The 25,271-nt window shown below is 32.5% G+C and overlaps 1 protein-coding gene and 1 long non-coding RNA gene across 5 annotated transcripts; both read left to right on the top strand.

Moving 5' to 3' along the window:
- The first annotated feature begins 3,283 nt into the window (after positions 1-3,283).
- Positions 3,284-24,151, top strand: LOC148597016 (uncharacterized). 4 transcript variants are annotated; one of them, XM_088563313.1, is made up of 3 exons: positions 3,290-3,389; positions 15,336-15,442; positions 20,049-24,151. In XM_088563313.1, the coding sequence occupies exon 3, from the start codon at positions 20,053-20,055 to the stop codon at positions 21,721-21,723; it is 1,671 nt and encodes a 556-aa protein (XP_088419439.1). In that variant the 5' UTR covers positions 3,290-3,389; positions 15,336-15,442; positions 20,049-20,052; the 3' UTR covers positions 21,724-24,151. The 4 variants fall into 4 exon arrangements, with proteins under 4 accessions (XP_088419437.1, XP_088419439.1, XP_088419440.1 ...); XM_088563311.1 differs by lacking the exon at positions 15,336-15,442 and having other exon boundaries at positions 3,284-3,389; XM_088563314.1 differs by lacking the exon at positions 15,336-15,442 and having other exon boundaries at positions 3,290-3,382.
- Positions 8,966-14,152, top strand: LOC148597017 (uncharacterized). Its single transcript, XR_015919009.1, has 4 exons — positions 8,966-9,681; positions 10,435-10,547; positions 12,896-12,980; positions 14,025-14,152. It is a non-coding gene; the product is annotated as an uncharacterized LOC148597017 (long non-coding RNA).
- Positions 24,152-25,271: the final 1,120 nt, after the last annotated feature.

Raw genomic sequence — 25,271 nt, 5'->3', positions numbered from 1 at the left:
TGTGCGATTCAGGCTCTTTAGAACCTCTAGTTGCTAATTAAAGGAACGTATATACGGTATTTCCAACAAAATGTGTCCAAAATAAGCATAGTGCAATTTCTGCATATGGCCCTAAGGTATAAGGTCAAAAATGTAAAAGAGGCAAAGTTTCGTCCTGAGTTTGGCAGAAGCGGAAATTAATAATACAGAATATCTAACAAATTGGGTTTTAGTGGTTTTCAAGTTGTTCGTGAATATAGTTTTGTTCTTTAATAAAACTAAGGGGTTTTAACGTCCTTGAATACCCTGTCGGGTTTTGCACGGACAGTTCTTTCATGTACTATTTCTTCTTTTTATAGCACAGGTAAGTAAGTCTTCTCACGTGACTTCCTGTTCTCAATAGAATGATCATAAGCTTCCATTCAAATGCATGGATTTCTTTTATTTACAGAACATTTAATTATTAATGGAAACAAATATATCGGTGTAAGAGTAATCAAGGGAACCAAGGATATACCGGTAATCAAAAGAATGTAATCCAGGGACAAAGACCAGACATGGAAAACAGATATACACAACAAAGGACATGAGGTAACTAAAATCATACATACAAAGTAACAAAAGCAAATAAGCAACTCGGACTCCACTAAAAACTGGGAGTATGGACCAGGCGCACCGGTAGGGTAACGTCCTCTGCTTTTCAAGAAACACACGCCGAATTGCTCATAAAAATTTAAGTCCGGGGAAGACAAACGAGGAAATGAAAACTAGGATCCGTTGAATAAATCAGTTTTCATGGTGTAGATGGATACACCATAAAGGTCCACGAGTTCGTGATGACGACCATAAAACTTCTGTAGTGATGACTTCAATATTCTAGCAACATAACCCTGTTCTAGAAGCCTATTTGTGAGAGTTCTAGCGCGATACAAAAAGTCTGCGTAGTTTCGGCAAGCTTCTTTCTTTCTGATCAGATCAACTATAAAGTCAGCCTCATAAGAGTGAAAGAAAAGGTCAGCAATTTTATTTCTTTTAAAACCGAATAATAGAAACATTTTAATTCAATATGAAAAGGTTATCTGTCTCAAATATTTACGATTCAACGCTAAATTAAATGAAGTGCCCATAAAACAGGGAGGGGGGACCTCACTTGAACCCAAATTTAAAGGCCTTTTTGAAAAAGTGCAAGGGGGACATGGGGTATAGCGTTGTAGAGGATACCCGTACCGATGATTCTACGTCGGAAAAAGTAGGGGTCAAGTTCAACTTAGTGTAGTGCCAGTCGATGAAAAATTTTTCAACTATAAAACAGGGGGGACCTCACCTAGACCCAATTTTAAGGGCCTTATTTGAAATAGAGTCTAAAAATCCCCAATATTTTTGGAACTGATAGTCTTTATGTAGGCCTAAAATCTCAGTTCCAAGATGGGCTTAAGGATATTGGTTCAAGCCACCGATTTCGAAGTTTGTATATAAGTAGTACGGGGGGGGGGGGAGGCTGTTTAAAATCTTCCCAACGACAGAGGAGGATATGTTATTATGTTATTATTGTGTTATGACCATTTAATGAACATGTGTTTGAACAATAAAGAATTTGAATTTCAATTTGATATGGAAATCCCAGTATTTTGGGAATTGATAGTCCTTACGTATGCCTAAAATCTCATCCCGGTCCCAAAATGGACTAATAAACCTTGGTCCCAGTCACTGATTTCGAAGTTGGAACAGAAATGACAGGTTTTTTCTTTATGTTGGAGTTATTGTCCTTTTTGGCGTTTTTTTCTCGATATTTTTCATGTCAATTCTTTCAAAAACTTTAACATGCAATACTCATCAAACTGGAAATAGTTTATAAAAAGTGTGAATTTGAAACAAAAACCAAACAAACCATAACGAACAAATAGAACTGAAGAGTCTCCTAACATGAAATTAAAGGTGAAATAGATCATAGAAGACTCATCAGCAAATAAAGTTATGGTCTTTTTTTTTCATTTTATTTTTTTATTTTGTTTTGATTTGTGTCTGTGTGTGTGTATGTGAAACGAAAAGCATATCAGTTGGTAAAACATCATTACGATTGACTGTTCTTCTCAACACAAACAACCCCTTTTTCATTTAATATATTTACACATAAAATATTTGAGCAATAAAAAGACACCCTCTTCAATTAAAAAAAGAATTCAAACCCTTTTTTGGGGAATATGATAATATTCATCCTGGTTCCTACGTCCTGTCCTCTCACCTAATTGAATACTGATCAACAAAATAGTCCAAAAAGGATTAAAGATGACTCATTTCAACATTCATTGAATACTCATTGTAACTAGGAATACTTCATAATTACTTCATTTTGGCACAAACCGGGGACTAACCAGGGACTCAAGGACGGATCAAAACTCTTTGAAAAAAGGGGGGTGCCAGAGGGCGGGTCAAACCTCTTCGAAAAGGAGGGGTGCCAGCCGAGGTGCCTCAAAAAATGAGAGGAGCTAGCTCATTATTTGCCATCTTTCGTCGATTTTACACACGATTTGGACAAATTTTCCAATTAATAGGAGAGGTGCCCACCCAACTGCACCCTCCCCCTGGATCCACCACTGGGACTTTATGTCAATTTGACATACACTCCCTGCACAAACTCATCAAAAATAAATAACTCGGACCTTTTTGAACTGACTTTTAGGTATGTTCAATTGTGTAATATTTTTTCCACGGTTGTCATTTTAAAAAGATCCCGCCAAAGTACTTTAAAGTCATTTCCTATATACTAGTTTACATATACAGTCGTGGTGCTGGAACGTGTCTGTTTTTTGGAGTTGGAACTTATGATTAGGTCATATTTTTTTTTACTTTCCTATGTGAATTGGTTGTAATTTCTGAGCTGTACTATATCAAAGGGTCATATTTCTACAATTTAAATGCATAATTTATTATCAAGATAAACTTTCCTATTATCACCAATTAATCAGTAAGTGTCTTCTCTTAATTCAAATTGATGTGGTAGAATATATGAATGGGAATGTATTTTGCACTGCAAATTATATGAATGGGACGGATTTCCTTGCTAGACAAATATGTGAATATGGGTGTTTTTGCAGCTCCTGCACTCCGTACCAAATTTTAACAGAAGTGACCACCCCGTGGCGTGGCTAAAATATCAAGTTAGATTAATATACGAAATGAACAGTGTGCTCGATGACGCTGTGCTATTCAGCATTTCACAATGATAAAATATTTACACATATTTAAATGTTTGAATAATACCACGTAAAGGTCAACCAATCGTGTGTAATCTGTGAGGTTCTGCCAGGAAGTAAAAAGATCACATTCCATACCATAACAACGGGGCGTTTTCCTTGTTGACGTTCAAAGAAGTTAACATCGTGCTTATTGGGAATACTGACCAGTAAAGAGTAAGATTTACATTCAGCTTTTACTTCAGTTCATTGTACAATCTTCCCATATTGTCCGTACTTTATTATTCATAATTGTTGAAAAATATGTCAAGGGTCAAACTTTAAGACTATGAATAAGATCAGTTCTTTTTTATGGGGGGGATCAAAATAAAATAAGGTCTGCCACATACATCCATATATAAAACAAGTATTAATACATGTATATTCAAGTACCAGTCCACATAGAATTCAGACACTACCTATCAATGGTAGAGTTGATTCATGGTGTAGAATCAAAGTACTCATGTACTGAATCAGTTTTTATCGATCGTTTTTACGCCTCAAATAATCGTCGTATTGCAAACATATGGAATAAAAGGAAGTACGGGAATTGAATTCAAACGTATATTAACATAAGCTTATTGTTATAAATGGTTAATATTAAACGCATCGCTTTATTTTTTTTTAATTCACCATATTTCACGTTTGTAATCAACATTTGACAACATGCTCATGTAAACATCAAGTAATTTGGACTGATTTCATTATGTTTCAAAGGAAAGCTTGATATGCTTTGGTGAAATCGAATATGATGCAAACATATCACTGATTTCAAGAGGCGTCCCTTACCCCACCTTAAGCCACAAACCATTAAAATATATCATATCCTTAGAAACGTGTTACACTCAACTATCTGCATTTCTCAGTTGACAAGGTTGATAGCTCAAGTGCTACAAGTTATTTCATAGACACCTATGCGTCATTTTAAAGCGCTTAGTTTCTGGACATCTAGTCCAGAGACACGTACATTAACATAAACGATAAAGTATTATAATATTATCACAGGGGCTTGCTCACATTCCCAAATATGCAGTCCGAATAGTATATAACAAGAAAACGCGGACCCCAGATTTTGGGGTAACTCATCCCCTCTCCCCGATTAAAATTAAACATAATTATTACTTATTACTGCCCTGCAAACAACCTTATGAATAAACACAGGTATCACTACCAAATACTTCTTTATATATAGAGTCGGGCTGCATATTTGATAGTGGGAGCAAGCCCCTGTGATATAATTTCACCAATCATGGCCAAAATAGTCTAATAGAATGATTAATATTGCAAAAAGCAATAACATCAGCCCCAAAAATGACACAGTTCCTAAGGAATGCATTATCGGAATTCCTATGCCATGGTCTATGCAAAATTTAATTTTTATTTGCCATCTCGGCGCTTCCGATGTCATGAAGCGGTAACCGTAATAAAAATATATTTATGTTACGTCAGGATGGTTTTGGAAAAAAAATGGTTCCAAGTCAACTGATACAAATTTAAGATTTAAAAAACATCTTTCTTCAATTTGACCAAATTTGAACAAATTAGATACTACAATTCATAAAGAAACTATATCTATATATATATATTAGATTTGATTTGATGTGTTTTCAAATTGTTAAAAATATGGAAACATGTTTTATGTGAAATAACAAAAAGGAAATTATTTGGAAACAATATTCAGTGGTATGATTAAAAGTAAAGGTGATTTTTTTTTTAATGAAAGAAAAATAAAGCAACATGCATTGTTATAGAAGAACTTAGTTCAAAATATATTATAAATGGATTATTATCTACGCAAGGGTGTTAGTACTTTAAGGAATTTTTTTGCTAAGTGAAGTAACTCTACTTTGACTTTAGTGACGTCAGAATGGCGGGACCGTAAGGAGTTGCGTATTCGGAGAGAAAACGTTCGAATGCCATCGTACTAGCATAGCGTAAACGGTATGCCTGGTTCATATGATACATTTTAACTTCTTATTTGACGAAGAATTCTTATTTTTCGGTTTAAAACTGATCGAAAAGCGTATTTTGAAGAAAACTGAAAGAATCTTGCCACGCCCACCGATAACTTTAGACCAATCAACAGCTTTTCATCATGCATCAGGATCAATGTGAAGCTTTTCTACGATGTCAGCTCAGATGTCAACACCTGTTCAAGTAACTCGGCATGATTTCACCAAGAACTGAAGACAAAAGCGGGGGAATGGTAGGTATTTAATGTTGATTTCTAGAACTGATCAATTGTTTTTTCTTGCAAGGTAAACTTGTGTTCGGGAAAAGCGTCCACAACCACAGGTTTGCCACCAAACATGAAGTAAAAGAAAGTAAAGCCATGCAGACTGACTCGCACTTCTACTTTTTTTCTTGTGTATATTATTTATAAAGTTTGTTATCTGATTGCTTGGTGTCACACAGTACACTCACTTGTTTCTGTCAACAGTAAAAACGTGGAGGGGAAACCCTACTCCCTTTTTTGACAGAAACAAGTGCCTGTGCATGATGCATTGTCATATCTGGGCTACATATATGAATATGTGTATAAAAAGTGCTTCTTGGAAGTGAATCCCAGTTATCAGCTCAATTATAAACATATATTTACTTAAGTAGACAAATCAAAGTACTCATGTACTGAATCAATCTATATCAATCGCTTGAATTTTTACGCCTCAAATAACCGTCAAATTGCAAAATATGGGATAAAAGCAGGGATAAAAGGAAAATACAAGGATGGAATTCAAACATATTTAATCACAAGCTTTTTGTTGTAAATGTTTAATATTAACTCTGACTTTTTTTTTAAATACACTATTCTGATGACGAAGGGTATTAAATAAACACAATTTGCGATGCAATGTAGCATGCAGTGCACCAGGTAGTGAAATATTCAGGTTCGATGATGGTTTATATGGAACACCAAGATGAATTCATACAAAACATCCAACATACTGCATAACTGAACTACAAACTATTGGTTGGCCTTTCTCAGTTCCTAAATTTTCAATTCGAAATTCAATTAAAAGGTCTTCAGGTCGAAACTGTCTGTCAGATCATTCAAACTTATGCCACAATCACTGAAATAAACCATGCCTTTAGGTACGTGTCCCATTCAACTAGCTACATCTCTCAGTTGACAAGCTATATGGCTCAAGTCGTACAAGTTATCACATAGACGCCTGTGTGTCATGTAAAGGCACTTAGTTTCTTGGTAAAAACTCTGGTAAAAGCCTTAGAATAATTTCAACAATTATGTCTGGTGCAGGAAACACTCGCCATGCACTTCTAAGGCCCTGAAGCACCTACAGCACCAGACCACAGACTGATACCATTCCTGAGGAATGTATTATCGAAATTTCTATGCCATCGTCTATGAGCAAAGTTTCATTTTGTCATCTCCGGTCTTCCAATGTCACGAGGCGATAACCATAATAAAAATACACGATTCAGTGTGTAATAGGGTGTTTTCAGGGGTTATGCTACCATCTTGCTTTTAGACAAATGGTGGACATGACAGGCGTGGACATGCAACAGCCGGCTCTTAGAGATATATTTAGTTTAGGAACTTGTGATTTATTCATAAAAAATCTATGTGGGATCTTATAGGCTAGTCATTTGTTGGTATTTGCGGTCAGACAATGCAACAGATTCTAAAAGATCAATTTATACAGAGTTGGTATTCTAATAAGTTGAATAGCTCAAAGGGTCAGTTGTATAGTTCATTTAAAACCAAGACCAAGTTAGAAAATTACTTAAAGAAGTTGAAGAAAAAGAGACGTCAGAGTGATGAGAAATGACAAATATTAGGCTGGAACAGGAATTGTAGTCCTTGCCTACCGCCTGTAACCTCTTTCTTTATGTAAGTTTCTTGGTCGGAACCACTGCCCCTTTATTGTAAATACTAGTATATGGATCTGCCAAGCCCTGCATGAAATGTCTAAAGGCAACCCTTCCAATTGGCACTCACCATTTCTCTTTTTCATTTCTATGAGGAATGACTATTTAAAATCTGGCACGGTTTTTATTTCTAGCTTAACATCAAATCGTTTATCATGCGTCTAAGAATATTGTATTTGTAGGAGATATATTGAATATAATATAATGAACGATTGGTTTATTCCGGTAAATGCATAGAAATAAACAGGTATTGGTGAAGTTAAATGTCAATTATTTTTTTAATTGGATCATTGTTAATACAAACCAAATTAATCATCTTCTTAAATTCACAGATAAAGTTTTTTATTGGCATAAATAGCATAGAAATAAATATGACAAATTAGAAATACCTAAAAATAGGACCTAACTATCTGCATTTGAACCTCAATGAGGTATGCCAGTGGGACTATTTTCCTGCGGTAGTATAAGATAATTTCATATGCTAACAGGCTTTACAAATCTAAAGGCTCTGGCGACTGCTATATCAATTCTGATTTTCGATCTAAATTGATAAAAAAGGACAAAATTAATTCTAAGCATATTACAGGCATGCATGTACACGTATAAACTAAGAGTTAGTATGATAAAAGCTAATGTTGTTGCTGGTATATTCCTCCAGTGACAGCCGATCACTCTACAGATGTAGATATATATTAAATTGAATGTTCAGACACTTTTTATGGGACAGGATAGATTTTGCATTTCGCCAGGGACTTTATATTACTGGTACAGAACAGAATAACCGGTTAAGTTGATCTACATACACATTGTGCATGTATGATTAAAGGTTTTCATACATGTAAGATACTGGTTGATAATTCAGCAGACACAGATCTGATTTGCTAGTGTGACTTACTTTTTCTTTATGGAATCTTCTAGACACCAATTTATCCCTTAATTGCCCTGACAGTAACTACACAAAATATGTGTTTATAAACGACATGCATTGATTATACTTTGTGTGCATTAAGTATGATCACAAGAAGTTAAAGAGCTATATATATGTATAAAAATGTTAGCTACATGTATCAAAAATCATGTACATACATGTATTAACAGTCGTTACATAAATTTCTGAATTATTATTACTGACACAACTGTAGGCACTCTACTGTTTACCTCAGAACATTGTGGACTACAAATTTTACTAAAGCAAAAATGTACATGATTATTGTTACATAATAATGATGATAAACACAAGCATATACCGTACATGTACATGCAGCTTAACATTTTTGTTTCAACCCATATTAGTGTGCATTTATATACATTCTGTGTTAGCAGAGCAAGAAGAAAAAAATTCACAAGACAGTATGAAAACCTTTGGTATTGATAGTTTTTTTGGCTACGTACTGGGGGAATATATACTTATCAATTGTACATTCTAGCAAATTATATAATTCTACGTAATAAGCTGATATGTGGAATATAAATTGCTCCTGTTCTGTTTCTAATATTATAAACGGAATGATACACTCAGTGTTTTGTTCATGATACAAACAATAATTTGTAACAAAAAAGAAAAGTATTTGTACATTCTGACAGCTGCTTGGGTACATATGCTTGTGCAATGTAACAAAGCGCTTTTATTGGTAACAATGTAATTTTTTAAAAGGTTAATTTATGTCTGAGCACAAGTTTGTACTCATATTGTTATTAGTTTGAAGTACACATGCATGCATATGTCATTGTACATGTACTTTTGACCATAACATCTGTGTATTACATTTTGTATTACCCTGATTATCATACTATATGTATACGTTTAATCATCAAAGAATTGAAAAAGATAAAAAGTATTGTGACATGGGGTCTCAATTGCTTTCCATGAACTTTTGTATTGAATCATGCCTAGCAAGTACAAGTCCCTGAACATGCCATTGTACATGTATGTGCATGTGCATTTACCTTTCATTTGGGTGCTTGTGAACTATATGTGCCGGCCAGTTAGATCACCAAGTCAATAGTGATTGAGGTACATTATCTGATGTAGCATGTTCATGATGTTGACAAAAAATATTTTGTGATCATTAAACTAGATGGAATGCATTGCATATGGTAAACAGTTAGGAACAGTTAATTTTTATCTTCAAGTGTTGGCCAGCAAAATATAAATCTACATTAGAAAAACAGGACTGAACCCCCTTTTCTAAATGCGGTAAAATGTTCAACCCACCCTCTAGATCTACAATGTATTAAACATATGCACAAAATGAGACCCCCTTTTAAATGCATGTGATTGAAGTGTTTCTGCCAAGTGTAAATGCATTAATTTTAACTGTCAAAATTATGCTCGAGTGTCAGTATCCATTTCTTAATGAAAGCATGTATAATTTAAATTTAAAAATCATAGTCTGCAGTTTAAAGGTGCACACAGGCTAAATAGGAAGTGGTTTAATATACAGTGGCTAATATTTCATAGATAATATAGAGGGAGGATTAAATATGCAGACTAAAAGTGTGAAAATCCACCTAGATTGATCAGGGATTAATTATGTATGCAGGCTGAGGGAAGAATATAATGCAGAATCCACAGGAAGTAATTTTATAAGCAAATTGGAGCATAGAAGTGTGTTTTACATATGCAGAGAAGGATTTTATACATGTTATATGCAGACTGGAATAAAAATTGCTATATTTAGTACATTGTGTGATTTTATATGTTGAGTGGAGTATGAAAGTGTGCGAGACGTTGATTAATTTCATGTGCAGACTGGGTAATAAGAGAGTATTTAGCATCCAATGTTAAAGTGTATGCTATGTGCTCAGGGGCAATTCTATATGTAGCCTGAGGTATGAAATGCTTATTGCATACACATGGCATACTTTGGTATAAAAGTGTATGTTACATTTTTATATTTTTATATTTTATTTGTATCATATAACCATGAATGATTCAAGCAAATCATTATCCTCTTTCCCATTTAGTAAATCAGAAAATTTGTATTTTTTTCTATAACAACCACTCCCTCTCTTTTTAGCAAGCCCACCCATGGAGATAAATAATGACCAGTCTCTTAGTAGCATAATAACTCAAAGAGTGGTAGCATGTTACAATCACTTTCTTTATTCTTCCATATGAATGTTTATGCCCTTGCCTCTCAAGTTTGGAATTTGGTTTTGTACAGATTGGATGCACACTATAAGTAATTTTGGTTGCTGCCCCATATCAACTTCCTGTACCAACAGAATTGCCTTGCCCGAAACTTCCTGTTTCAAATATTTAATAAGTACCGGTATGTAGATTGTACATGTGTGCCTTTATATACATGAATTATTCTTTTTTTTACAGGCATCAAAGTTGAATTGAATGGACCTTTCCTACAGTCTGGTTTGTAACCATTTGCCTCTACTAGTGCCTAGATTATGCACTTGATGTACACAGCATGGATTATTGAATATCAGGTATTTTTTAAAATATGTTTTAACAGTAAATGCTTGGAAATGGTCTTTGACTATCTTGAGGCCAAATAAAAGTATACCTTTGTTTTCCGCTACACGACTGACTGCGCAATTTCACTCCCGACAGTGTCAAAATTTTAAAAAAATAAAAAGCCGACTGACCAGAAATTTTTAGCACAGGTCCATCTTTTTAAGCTCACCTGGCTGAATGCCATGTGAGCTATTGCCATCACTTTGCGTCCGTCGTCGTCGTCATCGTCATTGTCTTTAACAATTTTTCAAAACTCTTCTCATCTGACACCACTTGACCAATTGGAACCAAACTTGGTATGAATGTTTCTTGGGATATCGAAAAACATGGCCGCCGTTACCAAAAATAGAACATAGGAATCAGACAATAGTTTTTCGCATATATCTCCAAAACCGTTGGGTAAAAGTGTTTAGCATGTTGAGATCTATCTGTAGTGAAATTTTCATTTTGATATGTTAAGCCATGTCGGAGTTATTGCCCTTTTTCAACTTTTTTTTAGCTATCTTGAATGTTATTTCTTTCAAAAATCTTCTCCTCTGACACCACTTGATCAATTAGAACCAAACTTGGTATTAATGATCCTTGGGGTATTGTGCATAGAAATGATGTGGGGATATTTTATCCGTCAAAAACAGGGCCGCTGTTACTAAAAATAAAACATAGGGGTCAGACAGTAGTTTTTCGCATATACATGTATCTCCAAAACTGTTAGGTTTAGCAAAATTATTTCTATAGCTGAAATGACCCTTATTATAAGGCCTTCAAAAGTCATCAGGGATCAAAGTTTTCAGGTGACTCCTGTAAGAGTTATTGCCCTTGAAAGATAAAAAAAATGACAGTATTTTTTTTTTTTTTAGTTTTCAGTCAATATCTTCAAAACTAAAAGAAAGAAAATTTCTATCACTGAAACGATCCTAATAATAGTCATACCAAAGTCTTCTTGAGTCAAATTTGTTGGACAACTCCTTGTCAAATTTATTGCCCTTGAAAAACAAACTTTAATCAGGTGAGGGATTCAGGCTTCTGGGAGCCTCTTGTTTCCCACGTGACTACTTCCGGTTTCCGGTTTTCAGATTATTCTAAAAAAAATCAATTTGTTATGAAATGATATTTGTCTATTGTTAAAACCAGTGTACTTTAATCTCATATGTACCCCTTACACACATTTCACCATTGAATTGTGTCAATTGCCATTAGGATGATTTGGTTACTGCTCTTTAAAAAAAAATTCTTACCTACCCATTTTTTCTCCTTGCTATCGGCATGTAACAGAAAACAGAGGTGTAATTTTATTTAGCCTGATGAAAACAGCAGTGCATGTTACATGTAGTTTTCTTAAGCATATGTTTGTATCATATGATTTTTGTAAGGACATGTAATAACAAATATGTACATAACACCTGTACATCAGTGTAAAAAGTATCTGTATTAACATTTCTGTAAAAAAAAAAAATTAGGGAATGTGATAATCAAGCCATCATTCTATACATAGATCTTGTGAACACAATCTCCAGTATTAATTGATCACATGAGAGAAACAAAGTTTTCTATATGACAGTTTCATAACATGTATGTACACTTGTACCTGTATATACATGTATGTTACCAGTATATTTGGAAGATAGCAGGTTGAGACAATCATATTATACATTTTGTAAAAACAATCGTAAGAGCGAGTTCTTAGATCTTGAACGAAATTTAATCACCATATACATGTACATATGTAAATATGTAGATCATGAACATATTAAGCATGCTTAGGAATAAAGATTTTATGAGAAAACAATTTTTTATAAGATTTGTTTATACAAATGCATTTTCTTAACTGTGTTCAATACAGAAAAGGTTGAACTGAATTATTTGCTCACATGACCTCTATCTATTATCATTGTTTTGCTCACGTTCATGTATTTCAGATGTTATTTGCTCTTGAGATGAAATGATGCTGTGTCTGTTACAGCACATTTATGAAAACCTTAGCTTGTGTCTTATCCCATTTTTCATTTCATCATCATTACATGTTCATTTTTAACATCCACTTCATGTTCATAGTCCGGATTGAGCTGAAATAATTTTGGGAGTTAAACACCAATCAACAATAATCAATAAATAAATATTTAGTGCACCACTTGGCAGCCATTAAAGTTTAGAAAGTTCAAATTTTTACAATATTGCAAAATTTACATCTGCTAAAATAATCAATTGTGCCATCATATGGTTTTGTGTTAAACTGTAACTAATGATTGTACCTGTACTTGCTCTGTATATTTGGATGTTGTGTCAAGCTGCTCTAAAATATTCTTCCTATGTTTTTTTTCAGCAGATTATTAAAAAAACTCCAGAGATGAAGTTATGTGGGTCTGAAAACCAAGCAGTCATGACCCTTGTAGAGATAAGTACAGCATGTAAGTAAAAATGGAACCAGTAAAGTATATATCAACCAGAGGTTTATTGATTTATTTGTTGGATTCCCTCCTGTTACCTGAAAATGACCCCCAGTTCTACTGTCAAAGGGGCCAGTCAAAGGGGGGGTGGGTTTGATAATTATTCTGGAATGAACACTGTAGAAATACATAAACTTTTGCCTACTAGGATAATTTTGTTTTTTCAACTATAATTTTACCATTATGTTCCCTAGTGTATTTTTACTTTTACAAATTCCACCAATTTCTGCTATTTAATTGATTTCTTAATACGAAGTCATGAGTCGAGATTCACTTGGACAACAACTGGGCGTTTTGAATTGCATCAAAGATATGAGGACATGGCCATGCTTATGATTGCAAAGTGATATAACTTCCTGTTTTTAAATATCTATTTTAGAGCCATTTACTCTTCTTTTTAAAGAATTAAGTTAAAATGTTTGTGTGTATTCATTTTAAGTAGTACTCCAGCTAAAGATCATGCAGAATGTGATTCATGTTGATGTTTTGTTTGAATTGCCATAGTAAATAGAAAACAATGTACTTAGGATATAAAATTTGATTGAATGCACTATAGATTTCAAAATTAAGGGAGATAACTCTGTAAATGACAATCAAATACATTAGAATATATTGGATTTTTAATGTTGATTATCTCCTATGAGCGGGCAGATTTGAAAGAATAATTACACATTTTATAATATAGACCTATAAAACAACTAAATTACAAAAATAAGAATGTGTAGCCTTTTTTGGAGTGTAGCACATTTTACAGATTGTGCCTGATTCCTACAAAGACAGCTACTTTGTTCATCTCGACCAAAATACAATTTTGGTTTATTTATATTATTGAAAGAAAACACATTACTTTTACATGTATCAGGTATTGCAGTCTTTAGTCAAGGCCATTAAGAGTAAAACAAGGGTATTTTTGTCTGACATTACTATTAGGGAGTGTATGAATATGTGTCATTGATTTTTTAATAGTTTGAACTTCTAGTTTAATTAGTTGCTATATACTTGTAGGTATTATTTACAGCCGTCATAGTGAGCAGAGTAAACTGGAACCAGTGGATTGTTAGAATAATGGGAAATATGTTAAAAGATAGAACAAACTGTACTATTATTAAAATAAAATTTGATGAATAATATAATTGTCTTCTAACAAGTCACCAATAACAGAGTAATTGTATCCAGTTTTTATAGTTTCAGTTGCTTTAATGTAGATGTGCATAATGAAAATATTGATTGTCTGCAAGTGAAAGGAAGTAATTATTCTTCAAATCTGTATTGAAATAATCCTCTATAATGGTTTTACAAAATTTGAACTCTTCAGCTTTCCTTGTTATACAAAAGAAAAACCTCCAAAACTCTGGCCTTTAAAATCAGTCTGATCAGTTTTATTCTGTCACCATTACTTGTTTTTAGTTTATCCTCTCTTTGTGTCAAACTTCTTAAAAGAGTTATTGTTCTTTATTTCAAGTTTTTTTTTAAATGCCACCTGGTGCATCTGAGGTATTTATTTAGTGAATAGTGGAAATGGGGGGAGTAGTTTCAATTACAAGCACAAGTGCAACTCCTTCTTAACCTCTCAATTGAAATTTATTATATTTCGTAGGAAGGTAAGGCAATATGTAGATGTGCATTAAGGGAAAACAATGTCTTCTCCTTTCTATGCCAGAATATCTTCATGGTTTAAATTGGAGTAGGCCCACATGAGCCATGGGTTATTATCTTAGTGAGTTTGTCTCCAGTTTGCCTGTTTTCTATTGTTTCTACGCAGCACTTGTGATATGAAAATTTTTGTGTGCATAAGAAAAAAAACATTGCCTTTAAAATCAGTATCAATGTATAACTACATAGCAGGGTCAGTTCGACTGTCAAAACGGTCCAGATATGCAGAGGGTAAGTGAACAGGGAGAAAAAAAAATACCTGCTTTGCTCTATGAAGGTATTTTTACCCCCAAGGTTATACAATCTGACCTGCCCTCCCCCCCCCCCCCCCCACACACACATACACAACAAATGTATGACCAGGCTGAATATTTTAAAACTTTGAAGTGAGCACGGTATTTCCGGAAATTATTGGTATTCACCTATGCATGTTTATTATTTCAACTACTGACTAAAGTGAATTCATCCCCAAACACCTTTTTACAAATGTTCATGGAATGCTAGGTCTTTGTTTAGAACTGAAATAGAATAATGTCCTCCCGGATATTATGGCTGTTTATATACTTGTACAATATGTCCTGATTTAAAATGTGAAACTATACAGCATCCTTCATAATAATGGTTCCTATGTTGGTTTTCATACTAAAATGATGTTTTTGATAGAAAAGCGACCATTCAATTCGTCAAAGCTGTGCTGCAGACTTGACTGTTTAATTGGTGCACAAGAATTGAAAAACTGCTTATATAAAGAAAAAGGCACACTTAGTCAGGTATATACTAAATATTACATGTCAAAATCTGTATCACATGATGTATCAACCCGAGACTCCTAAATCACCCCAGGGGCCACAGGTTGAGAGTTGATACAGATTTTAACGTGTTCATTATATCATATATTTTAACCATATTTCAAGTTAAGTATATTAAGTGCGATATAGGTATTTAACAAACACTATTAATGCATATACAAAGAACGCATATTTGAATCTAACTAACTCTAAGTCGCATACCCTATATCACGCCTCTAGACCTATAGGCTTACCCTATTTATGGCACCCCTTCACGGACCATACTTGAAATATAGTTAAAATATGAATATATTCATATAATGAACATGACATTTCAAAATGATGGGCCTTGGGTGATATAGGACTCTCGGGTTGATACCGCATATCGGTGATACAGATCATTTTGACCTGTAATTATCAGTATGCATTGATCATTCAGGTATATTAAAAATCTAGCGTGATATCTCAACCTATAATGTATATGATACGAACAGAGAGATGGATTCATATTTTCAGCTGCATATAAAAAAAGACCAAAGTTTACGATATACTAGGCGAATCCAGAGGATTTATGTAGTAGTGGCCTTTCCCACAAATGCTCGAAGATTTCTCCATTTGTTTTTATTGAAATCGGACGTTAAACCCCAAACAAACAAACAAACGGTTGAATCTTTGAGTTCGCCACTGGTTTAATAGCGGCCATTGAACCAAACGTTCTAGATCTACATAATTTTGGTTTATGATTACGGAGGGTGCATTATCGCTAAACGCTTTCAATAAAACTGCGCTCTCTCTTTTAATAACTGCATGGTTATTGGTTTGACTACATACCTGTACTTTTATTTCCAGTCAGTTTCCCTTTCTTCATGGGTGTCATGAAAATCTCAAATCGTTTTACAGATCGAGTGCTGGATCTTAAGCCGGGGATGCATACGTAAAATTTTTGTAGCGGGCGACAATTTAAATGCTTCTTTAAGTGTGAACTAGACTTAAATGTATGCCTTTTTAGTACATGTACTCACGAAGTTTTTGTTTTGTTTTGTTTTGTTTTGTTTTTTTAAATTTTAATTTGTTTATATATAAATTTAGTAAATTGCAAATTCATGGCAGAACAAAACGGTAACATCATTAAGTACAACCAGTTAAGGCCGAATATGAATTCACAAATCATCAGATAACCTAATTCATCTTAGTTATGTTGGACCCATTCACTGGTAATATTCAATTTTGAAATTACGCTCGGATAATTTGAATCTTTGATTTGGAAGGGGGTGGAGCTGAGAATTGATAGGTACAGTATATCGGTCCAGCTTTTTTTATAAATACATAAGCCAGCATCCAAAGTGACAAAAATGGCAATTTTGCAACGAATAAATTTTTCCAATTTAATCTAAACTAGACAAAAATACAGTCACATCAACATGAATAACTTGATACACTAACTGTCCGTGTCTTACTTAAAGATGTGTTAATTCGAAATAGATCGGATGATGTGTACATGAACTGTACCAATAAACAATAATATGCTGCCGGGAACAAAAGGCATTGAGTACAAAAATGAATATATGTGTAGTTCAGCTTGATAAAATAAATATGATACACATAAACTTTTGCATGTACACAGCTTACAAATATTCCTATACCCCACTTTAAATACGTATTATAATTACTGTAAACAGGTTCTACTTGTATATAAATACACATGTGCACGAATTGAGAAAAACATAGTAAAAGAGTTTCATAACGTGTTCTGAAATGTCACATCATTATCGCTGCCGCGCTCGTATCCAATAATACACCGATTTATCACTCAAGCGTTTAAATTTTCGTTTGAAATAATACCACTCATTTCGAATCAAAAAGTCCAGGATAAAGCGCAAAACCAACCTAGTTCATTTAGGGCATTATCAATTGAGGATATCCAAATCTACGTGAAAACTGCTGCTAGAACTTTACCTAAAGTACTTAAAGTGTAGATACTGTCTGTTGAAGTGGAGAAATGTGATGAAAAAACGGGAAAGCGTCACTTTCGGGCCAAATTTAAATATAATAAAACAATCTCAGGTAAAGTTCTTGCAGAACTTTTTAGGTAGTTGAATGTGTGTTTTAATGGCCTGTTAAATTTCATGGTGCCTATTGGTCGGCTTCCTCCTGGAATTTTCATGTTTCTGATAATTTGCATTCCATCCACGATGTGATCACGTGACGCCATTGCTAAGACCGAAAATTGTAAATAAACATACCCAACGTGCTCTACTGTCACTTAGCAACATTCTCGCGTTACGATTTGACTTAAAACATGTTATAAATAGGAATTAAGAAAGGCGACTGAAAATACCTATTTCCACAGGAAAATGGTGCAATATTTCTGTAAAGCACCTTAGCACCGTTGCGTATAGAGATATGAAAACTTGAAAAAAAGATAATAGCAGGATGAGCAATATGCATTCTTCTTAACGAAAATGGTAGCATATATTTAAAAACATAACATTGGTGTTTTGGGTTGTTTTTGTTTTGTTTTGTTTTTTGTATTTTGTTTTTTTTTTCCCAGGCCACTGATACAAGGCGTATAGTTGTTATTAGTATTATCTGTAACTCGACATTGTGTTAAATTTCAGACAACCTTGTTTTTTTAATATTTTCTTGTTTACATGTTAGCATTTAAATTTACACAAATAATTCCCTGTCATTGTTATCTTCATTATGTCTTTTTTATATTCAATGAATCTTGATAACATATTTTCAAGTCAGTTTTCCTGTAACTTTATTGATTTATCTCGTTCTTTTCTTCTATTTTTTTTTTTATTGTCTTTAATGAAAAAATCTTCCGGGTGTTATTACATTTTGAAAATATTTCAAACAACCTTTTATCTTCACACTTTTACCTGAAAAAATATTCTTTTCCTGGTTAAAAACAATACATATTTTTTTAAATTTTAATCAAACGCATAAGTAAACAATTGTACGTCTCTGATTAATGAAAACATAAATTTCTTTGCGCTATTCGACTAGTTGTTTCTTGTCGCATTTTGCCACTTCTTGTCGCCAATTAGTGATATCTTCATTATGTCTTTTTATATTCAATGAATCTTGATAACATATTTTGAGGTCAGTTTTCTTGTAACTTTATTGATTTATCTCGTTCTTTCTTTTTATTATTTTTATTTTTCTTTAAAGAAAAAATCTTTCGGATGCTATTATCATTTTGAAAATATTTCAAACAATCCTTTATCTGCACACTTTTACCTGAAAAATATTATTTTCCTGGTTTTTTAAAAATTATATTTTCTTATTCGTTTTTTTTTTCTTTCTGATTTAAATCAAACACACAAATAAACAATTGTACGCTCTGATTAAATGAAAACATAAATTTCTTTGCGCTATTCGACTAGGTGTTTCTTTTCGCTTTTTGTCACTTCTTGTCGCCAATTAGTGAGACCCGCAGACATACGTCATCATTGAAACAGAAACTCCGCGTCTGTCTGACAAGTCCAGGACCGCCGCTAATAATTTGAAATCCCTGAATATGCTGCATGTCTGTAAGTCATAGAAACATTTGTCCCTCAATAACTCTGTTGATAGTCAAACTTGATGTATATGGCGGGTGTGCCAAATCTAGCTGCGAAATCGTAGCTCTTGATCTTTTTTTTTTTTTTTTTTTTTTTTTTTTTTTTTTTTTTTGATTTTGCAATCTAGCGTTAAAACAATACAAATTTGATATATATACGGCAGTTGTGCCAAATCAAGACATGAAAGTACTTAAATTTGAGATTCCTGTGTAATCACAACTTAGGACCATGTAATCCAGGGACAAAGACCAGACATAGAAAACGGACATAGACAAAAAATAACATAAAGTAACTAAAATAATACATAGAGAGTATCAAAAGCAAATTAGCAACTCGGACTCCACTAAAAACTGGGAGCATGGACCAGGTGTACGGGTAGGTTAAGCGTTCTCTGCTTTTCTAGAAAACACCCGTGGAATTGCTCATAAAAAGTCAAAGGGATAGTTGAAAGAGGAAAGGTTTATATAAACTCATTTTAAAGTCGATAAAAAAATTGGTAACATGCTGAGTCAACCACCATTAAAACAAAAAAATATCCCCAGTGCCAAATCACAAAATAATAGTTCAAGCTACGTTTCGCAGCTCAGCTGTATGTAACTGATTTTAACCCAAGTCCCATGTAATCACAACTTTGGATTAGTTTTTATAAAGAAAAACAGGGGCTTGATATATATGTACTTAACCAAGGTAATATCTAGAGCTTTAGTATTTTGTATTTTGACCACCAGTATGAGGTTAAACAATATATGATGATGTAACTCCCTTTACACTACGCTCCGTGAGGGTTAACAAACTGTATGAGAAGTCTGAACTCATTCAAAAGTCGATAAAAATACATTTGGTAACAAGCTTCATCCGTTTTTGGATTCGGTGCTGGAGATATATTTTTTTTGTTTTGACAATCACGGTCAAAGCATAAAAAATATAACCAATGCCAAATCCAAAAATGAATTAAGCTATATTTAACTGATTTTAAGAAGTAGGAATTTAAATCCTATAGTTCTCTATTTATATTACAGGAAAATGGCATCTGAAAGCTGCAGCATCTGCCTGTTACTAGAAAAGACCAGCACTCCTGAAGTATGGTGTCCACAATGTGAGGAATCCCTCTGTTCAACATGTAGTGAACACCACAGAGTAGGAAAAGCAACAAGGGACCACAGCACCATACCTTTTGAAGATTACCAAAAATTACCATCTTTTATCCACAAAATTCAACTCGACTGTGAAGACCACAAACAAAAATATCAAATTTACTGTAGGTCTCACGATTGCCTTGTCTGTTGTAAGTGTTTATTACAATCTCATAAACAATGTGAAGACACTTTACATATCGATGATGTGATCCGTAATGTAAAATCTTCAGCCATCTTCGAAGATGTTTGGATATCATTAAAAACGACTCATCAAACGTTTTTGACAGCGATCACTGAAAAAGAAGAAAATGTGAAAATACTGAAAACAAAGAAGGAAGAATTATCAACAAATGTAAAAGAAAAAACACAAAATCTTATTGATCAAATAAAGAAACTAGAAAACAAAACACTATCAGAGTTAGAGTCAGTTGTCAATGAAAATGTAAATGATATCAAAGCCACCACACAAATCCTGAAATCAAATAAAAGAAAACTTGGTGAATTATTGGGACAGGAGGAACTCATTAAGAACCACACATCAAATTTCGAAGCATTTATTGCAACAAAACAAATGGAGAGAAAAGTTCAAGAATCAGAAGAAATCTTACACAAATTATCTGAAGAAGGAGCCATGGATAATACAGACATAGAAATGAATGAAAACATCACAGCAGACGACACAATTTTTGGAATAAAAACTCTGTTTGACATTAAAGTATCAAGAGAAAAAAATAGAACCTCCATAGACATAAACAAACCAAACAAAGGTCAGGCAGAGGTGAAGACAAGATTCCCCAGACAATTGACACTTAAACAACAGTTTACAGTAGATCAAGGTGTGTGTATTGGTTGTTGTACGCTGCCTAATGGACTCCTGGTGTTGACTGATTGTGACAATGGTGTAGTAAACATACTACACAGTAATGGTCAACACAAATCATCAGTCAGATTTAATGGAGGAGGAGGAGCAGTATGGGATGTAACAGTCATCAATGAGAACCATGTTGCTGTTTCTAATCCTCTCCATAAAACAATCTCCATCATAGATGTAGACAGGAGTAAAATCATTAAAACACTAAAGATAAAGAGTGATGTCTGGGGAATTACACATAGTGATGGACATTTATACTTCTGTGTACCTCAGGTAGGAATCCGAAAAATTAATATAGATACAGAAAAAATAGACAAACTCCATGATGACCAGACTGTTGGTTATTCATATATAGACACAGATGGCAACAGAATATGTTATACCTGTCCTGACAACAAGACAGTTACTGTCCTGGATTCTGATCTCAGAGTTATCTTTACATTCAAGGATCACAATACAATGTCACTGCCTTTTGGAATATCAATGGATGAACAGCAGAATGTTTTTGTGTGTGATGTTAACAAACATAATTTATTACTGATTTCAAGGGATGGAGATAAACATGAAGTTGTAGTCAGTGCAGGTGATGGGTTGTGTTACCCTCAGTGTGTACATTATGATAAAGTGACCCATCTCCTCACTGTTGTTGATAGGAAGAAGGTGGTCAGGATGTTTACTGTATATTGACTTTTGATGGAGAATCAAAACTGAGATAAACAAACTATTGAGATTAATTCGATTTCAAGGTAAGAAAACATGTTTTATTTTTTATATGTAGGGTTTGTTTTCCTAAAGAAATTTTAATAATATCAGACATTTCTACCGTTTTTTTAATTGTCAGATATAAATAAACATACATGTGTTCATGTGATAATTAACTCGATTAAAAGAAAAGAAACATATTTTAATTTTTGGACTTTATTTTCAGAAATCTTAACAATATCTGACAGAAATTTCTACTTTTATCTTGGCATAAGATTACATAAATATGATAATTATTAACTTGTTATTAAAAAAATCTTTCAAATTGTACAGAAATTTCATATTGAGTACAGTGTAAAATAAATTTAATTTATATTTTTATCAATCAGTGTTGGTCTTCATCAAGATTGTCTAATACATGTACATGTATCTAGTAGATGTGTCATCATTGAAAATAATTTTAGCTTTTTTTTGTATATATTTGCATTTTCATGTTTCTAAATAAATGATTTTTTCTTGTTTAAAAACTGAAAATAATTAAAATAAAAACTTCTAATACTAGTATTACTTAGTGTTAATATCTAACACCATATATGTACAACATCAAAATATTAATGTGGTAAAAATTAAGTACATATATTACTATTAGTTATTTATTCATACTCAGTATTTAGATCTTTAAAAATTACTTTCTTTCAAACAATAATAAAAAAGTACAGTCATGTAATGTACCTGTAGCATTATTTAGGCATGGTTTGAATTAATTTAATAGAAATTTTTTGGCAACATGTGATATCCTTATATGTGATAAGTCTTCATTGCTTCAACTAAAGTGGATTTTTTTTTTAAAAAAAGATTGTTTTATTTCTGAACTTTGATTATCTTTTTTTCTTCAAATTTTAATTACATATACATTGTATATTATTGAAAGATTTTAATAAAGACATTACATTACCCTCAACAGTGATTACATGTACATGTACTTACAACTTCAATAATAAATAGAAATATCTCCAATTTCTTGATTTACATGTAGGTATAAAATGTTGATTTTCTTGTCAGTTGTTGTAAATATATATGTACATGTATGTGTATTTATTTTATATATTTAGCAAACGGGGGCGGATGGAGAAATTATGAAAAAGGGGAGGGGTACCAGGTTATTATTTGCTCATTAAGGTCCATAGATTGCAAAAAATAAAAACAATATTGGTGGGGGGGGTTACACCCTGAACCCCTGGATCCGCCACTGTAATTATGTTAACACTTATACCTGTATTTTATAATTAGTTCAAATCTAACGAAATCTGACAGTTTAATAGGAAAATCTCATTTTGAATGATACGTGTGTGATGAACAATGCCGGTTTGTATTTTTATGACCAACAAGACTATAACATGTACATGTAGTTTGAATTGTGCATTTATAATGCTTTGGTGTTTTTTTCTCTTGATGGACTAGGACAATATTAATTTATTAAACAAATTCAGATTTAAAGGTAAATAAAATATGTTTAATTTATTAATGATTTAATTAATCAGAAATCTTTATAACAATATCAGAAATTATCTCTCTTTTTTTGTAAGAAGTATTTTTACAAACAGGTTTTAATTTACTGAGATAATTATCTTTAATAACCTTTTACTTTTTTATTTACATACTGTAAATGTGATGCATTTTATAATTAACTGAATTAAAAATCTTTAAAAAAGAAAAAATAATAAAAATAAGTTAATTTAGTAAAATGAATGATTTTTTGGGAAATTATTTTATATTTCTGTATTAATAAGTGTTGGTCTTCATCAAGTTTTTCAAATACATGTATCTAGATGAGTCATCAGTGAAAATATGTTTACTTCATTGTTGTTGTACATGTATATACATAGTAGTTGTATTTATCATTTTCATCTTGGATTTAGTCATACTCAAATGATGTAAAAAATATTTATTTGTTATTTTGTCATGAATATCATATATACATGTACGTGTACATGTATATTCTTTTAAAAGACTCTCTAAAACAATGAACATTTCAGAAACTGTAAACTAATAGTTATAACTTATTTTAATTATGAATATTATATATGTATCCTTTTAATTACTCTTGATAAAAACAATACTTTCAAAATTTTAAAATGAACTTGTAAAAGTAGTAGTTATGTAAAAACATGCATTATATCTTATTTGTATTGGTATCCATGATTTGAATTGTTTTACAAGACATTTCACCTTCAACTTTACAACTTGTGATATCCTTGTACATCTACATGCAAGTCAAATGTTATTTTTTTTTAGTTTTAAAATACATTTCTTTATGTATTATACATTTATAAATCCTTCTGAAGTTACATGTATATTCATTTTTTTTCTTGAAATTTGAAATATTTTTGACATAAAGTAAATAAACTGGAAATTATTGTCACTAATTGTAAATAAATGGGGATTTCTTCAATACTTACCATGTGTGCAGTACATCATCTAAATGTAAATTGATTTATTTACAATATTTGTGTATCTCTTTTTTTATTTTTTTGTAAATATGTATGTGTATTGTTTTCGTGTGTATGTACTTACAGAGTTGGATTGAGAAATTTTGAGAAAAGGGGGTCCCCAAGGGCAGTCAGGCTATTATTTGCTCATTTGATATTTTGAATGAAGATAAGACAAATTTTCCATCACCCTATGAACCCCCTGGATACCCATTGTAAATGTGTTTACATCAATTATTTATAGTTCAATTCCACCAAAGTCTGACAATTTAATAGGAAATCTCAAGTGACTTGTTAACAAGGCCAGTTAGGATTTTCCCCGCAGTTTGTATTTTAGAACTAATAAGGCTTAGCCATATGGCATTACATGTACATGTACATGTACATTGAACGGTAGACAGATTTGGGATTTATCTTATAATACACTAAGACAATATTAATATATCTAGATGGCCAAGGCATGGTGGAAGTTAGTTTTAAACACTCGGTGAATTTGAATTTTCCGATAATGGGCAAATCAAACATATTTTATCATGATCGATATGGATATCAAATTTTTGGAAATCACATACATGTACTCTTAAGGAACTATATGTAATTATAGAATGCTTAGTTTTGTAAAAACAAAAAATAACAAAACTGAAAATACTAGCGAGTTGTAATTCACTAGCTATTACCATTTTCATGAATGTAGATTTTAAATTTGGAGTTTGCAGGAGCAGAAATGAATCTTCATGTATAATGTAAAGAAATTGCCACAAAATAGGCTTTTAATTTTACATAATTTTTTTTTTATATTTTATTTAGCTTTTTTCTTTGATGTATAGAAGGATTATACATGTACATTTATATATGTATTTCGTTTGTTTTGTTTTTCTTCTGTGGAGAGTGGGAAAAGTAATATGTCCTATGTCAATACTGTTTTTTTTTTTGTAGTTCTAAGGGAGATAATCCATTTTGCTAATTGTTTTTTTTATTATTATTTTAACACCACACCACAGTGCAATTGAAAAGCATATAATTTTGGTAAGGTGAGTTATAATC

Source organism: Perna viridis, chromosome 15 (genome assembly GCF_037379345.1).
Source record: "Perna viridis isolate PV_CMFRI_1.1 ecotype Kerala chromosome 15, ASM3737934v1, whole genome shotgun sequence".
NCBI lineage: Eukaryota > Metazoa > Mollusca > Bivalvia > Mytilida > Mytilidae > Perna > Perna viridis.
This window is presented reverse-complemented; position numbering and strand designations above follow the sequence as displayed.

Excerpts from the sequence above, each read along its gene's own strand:
- LOC148597016 (XM_088563311.1), top strand. The coding sequence starts at position 20,053 with ATGGCATCTGAAAGCTGCAGCATCTGCCTGTTACTAGAAAAGACCAGC.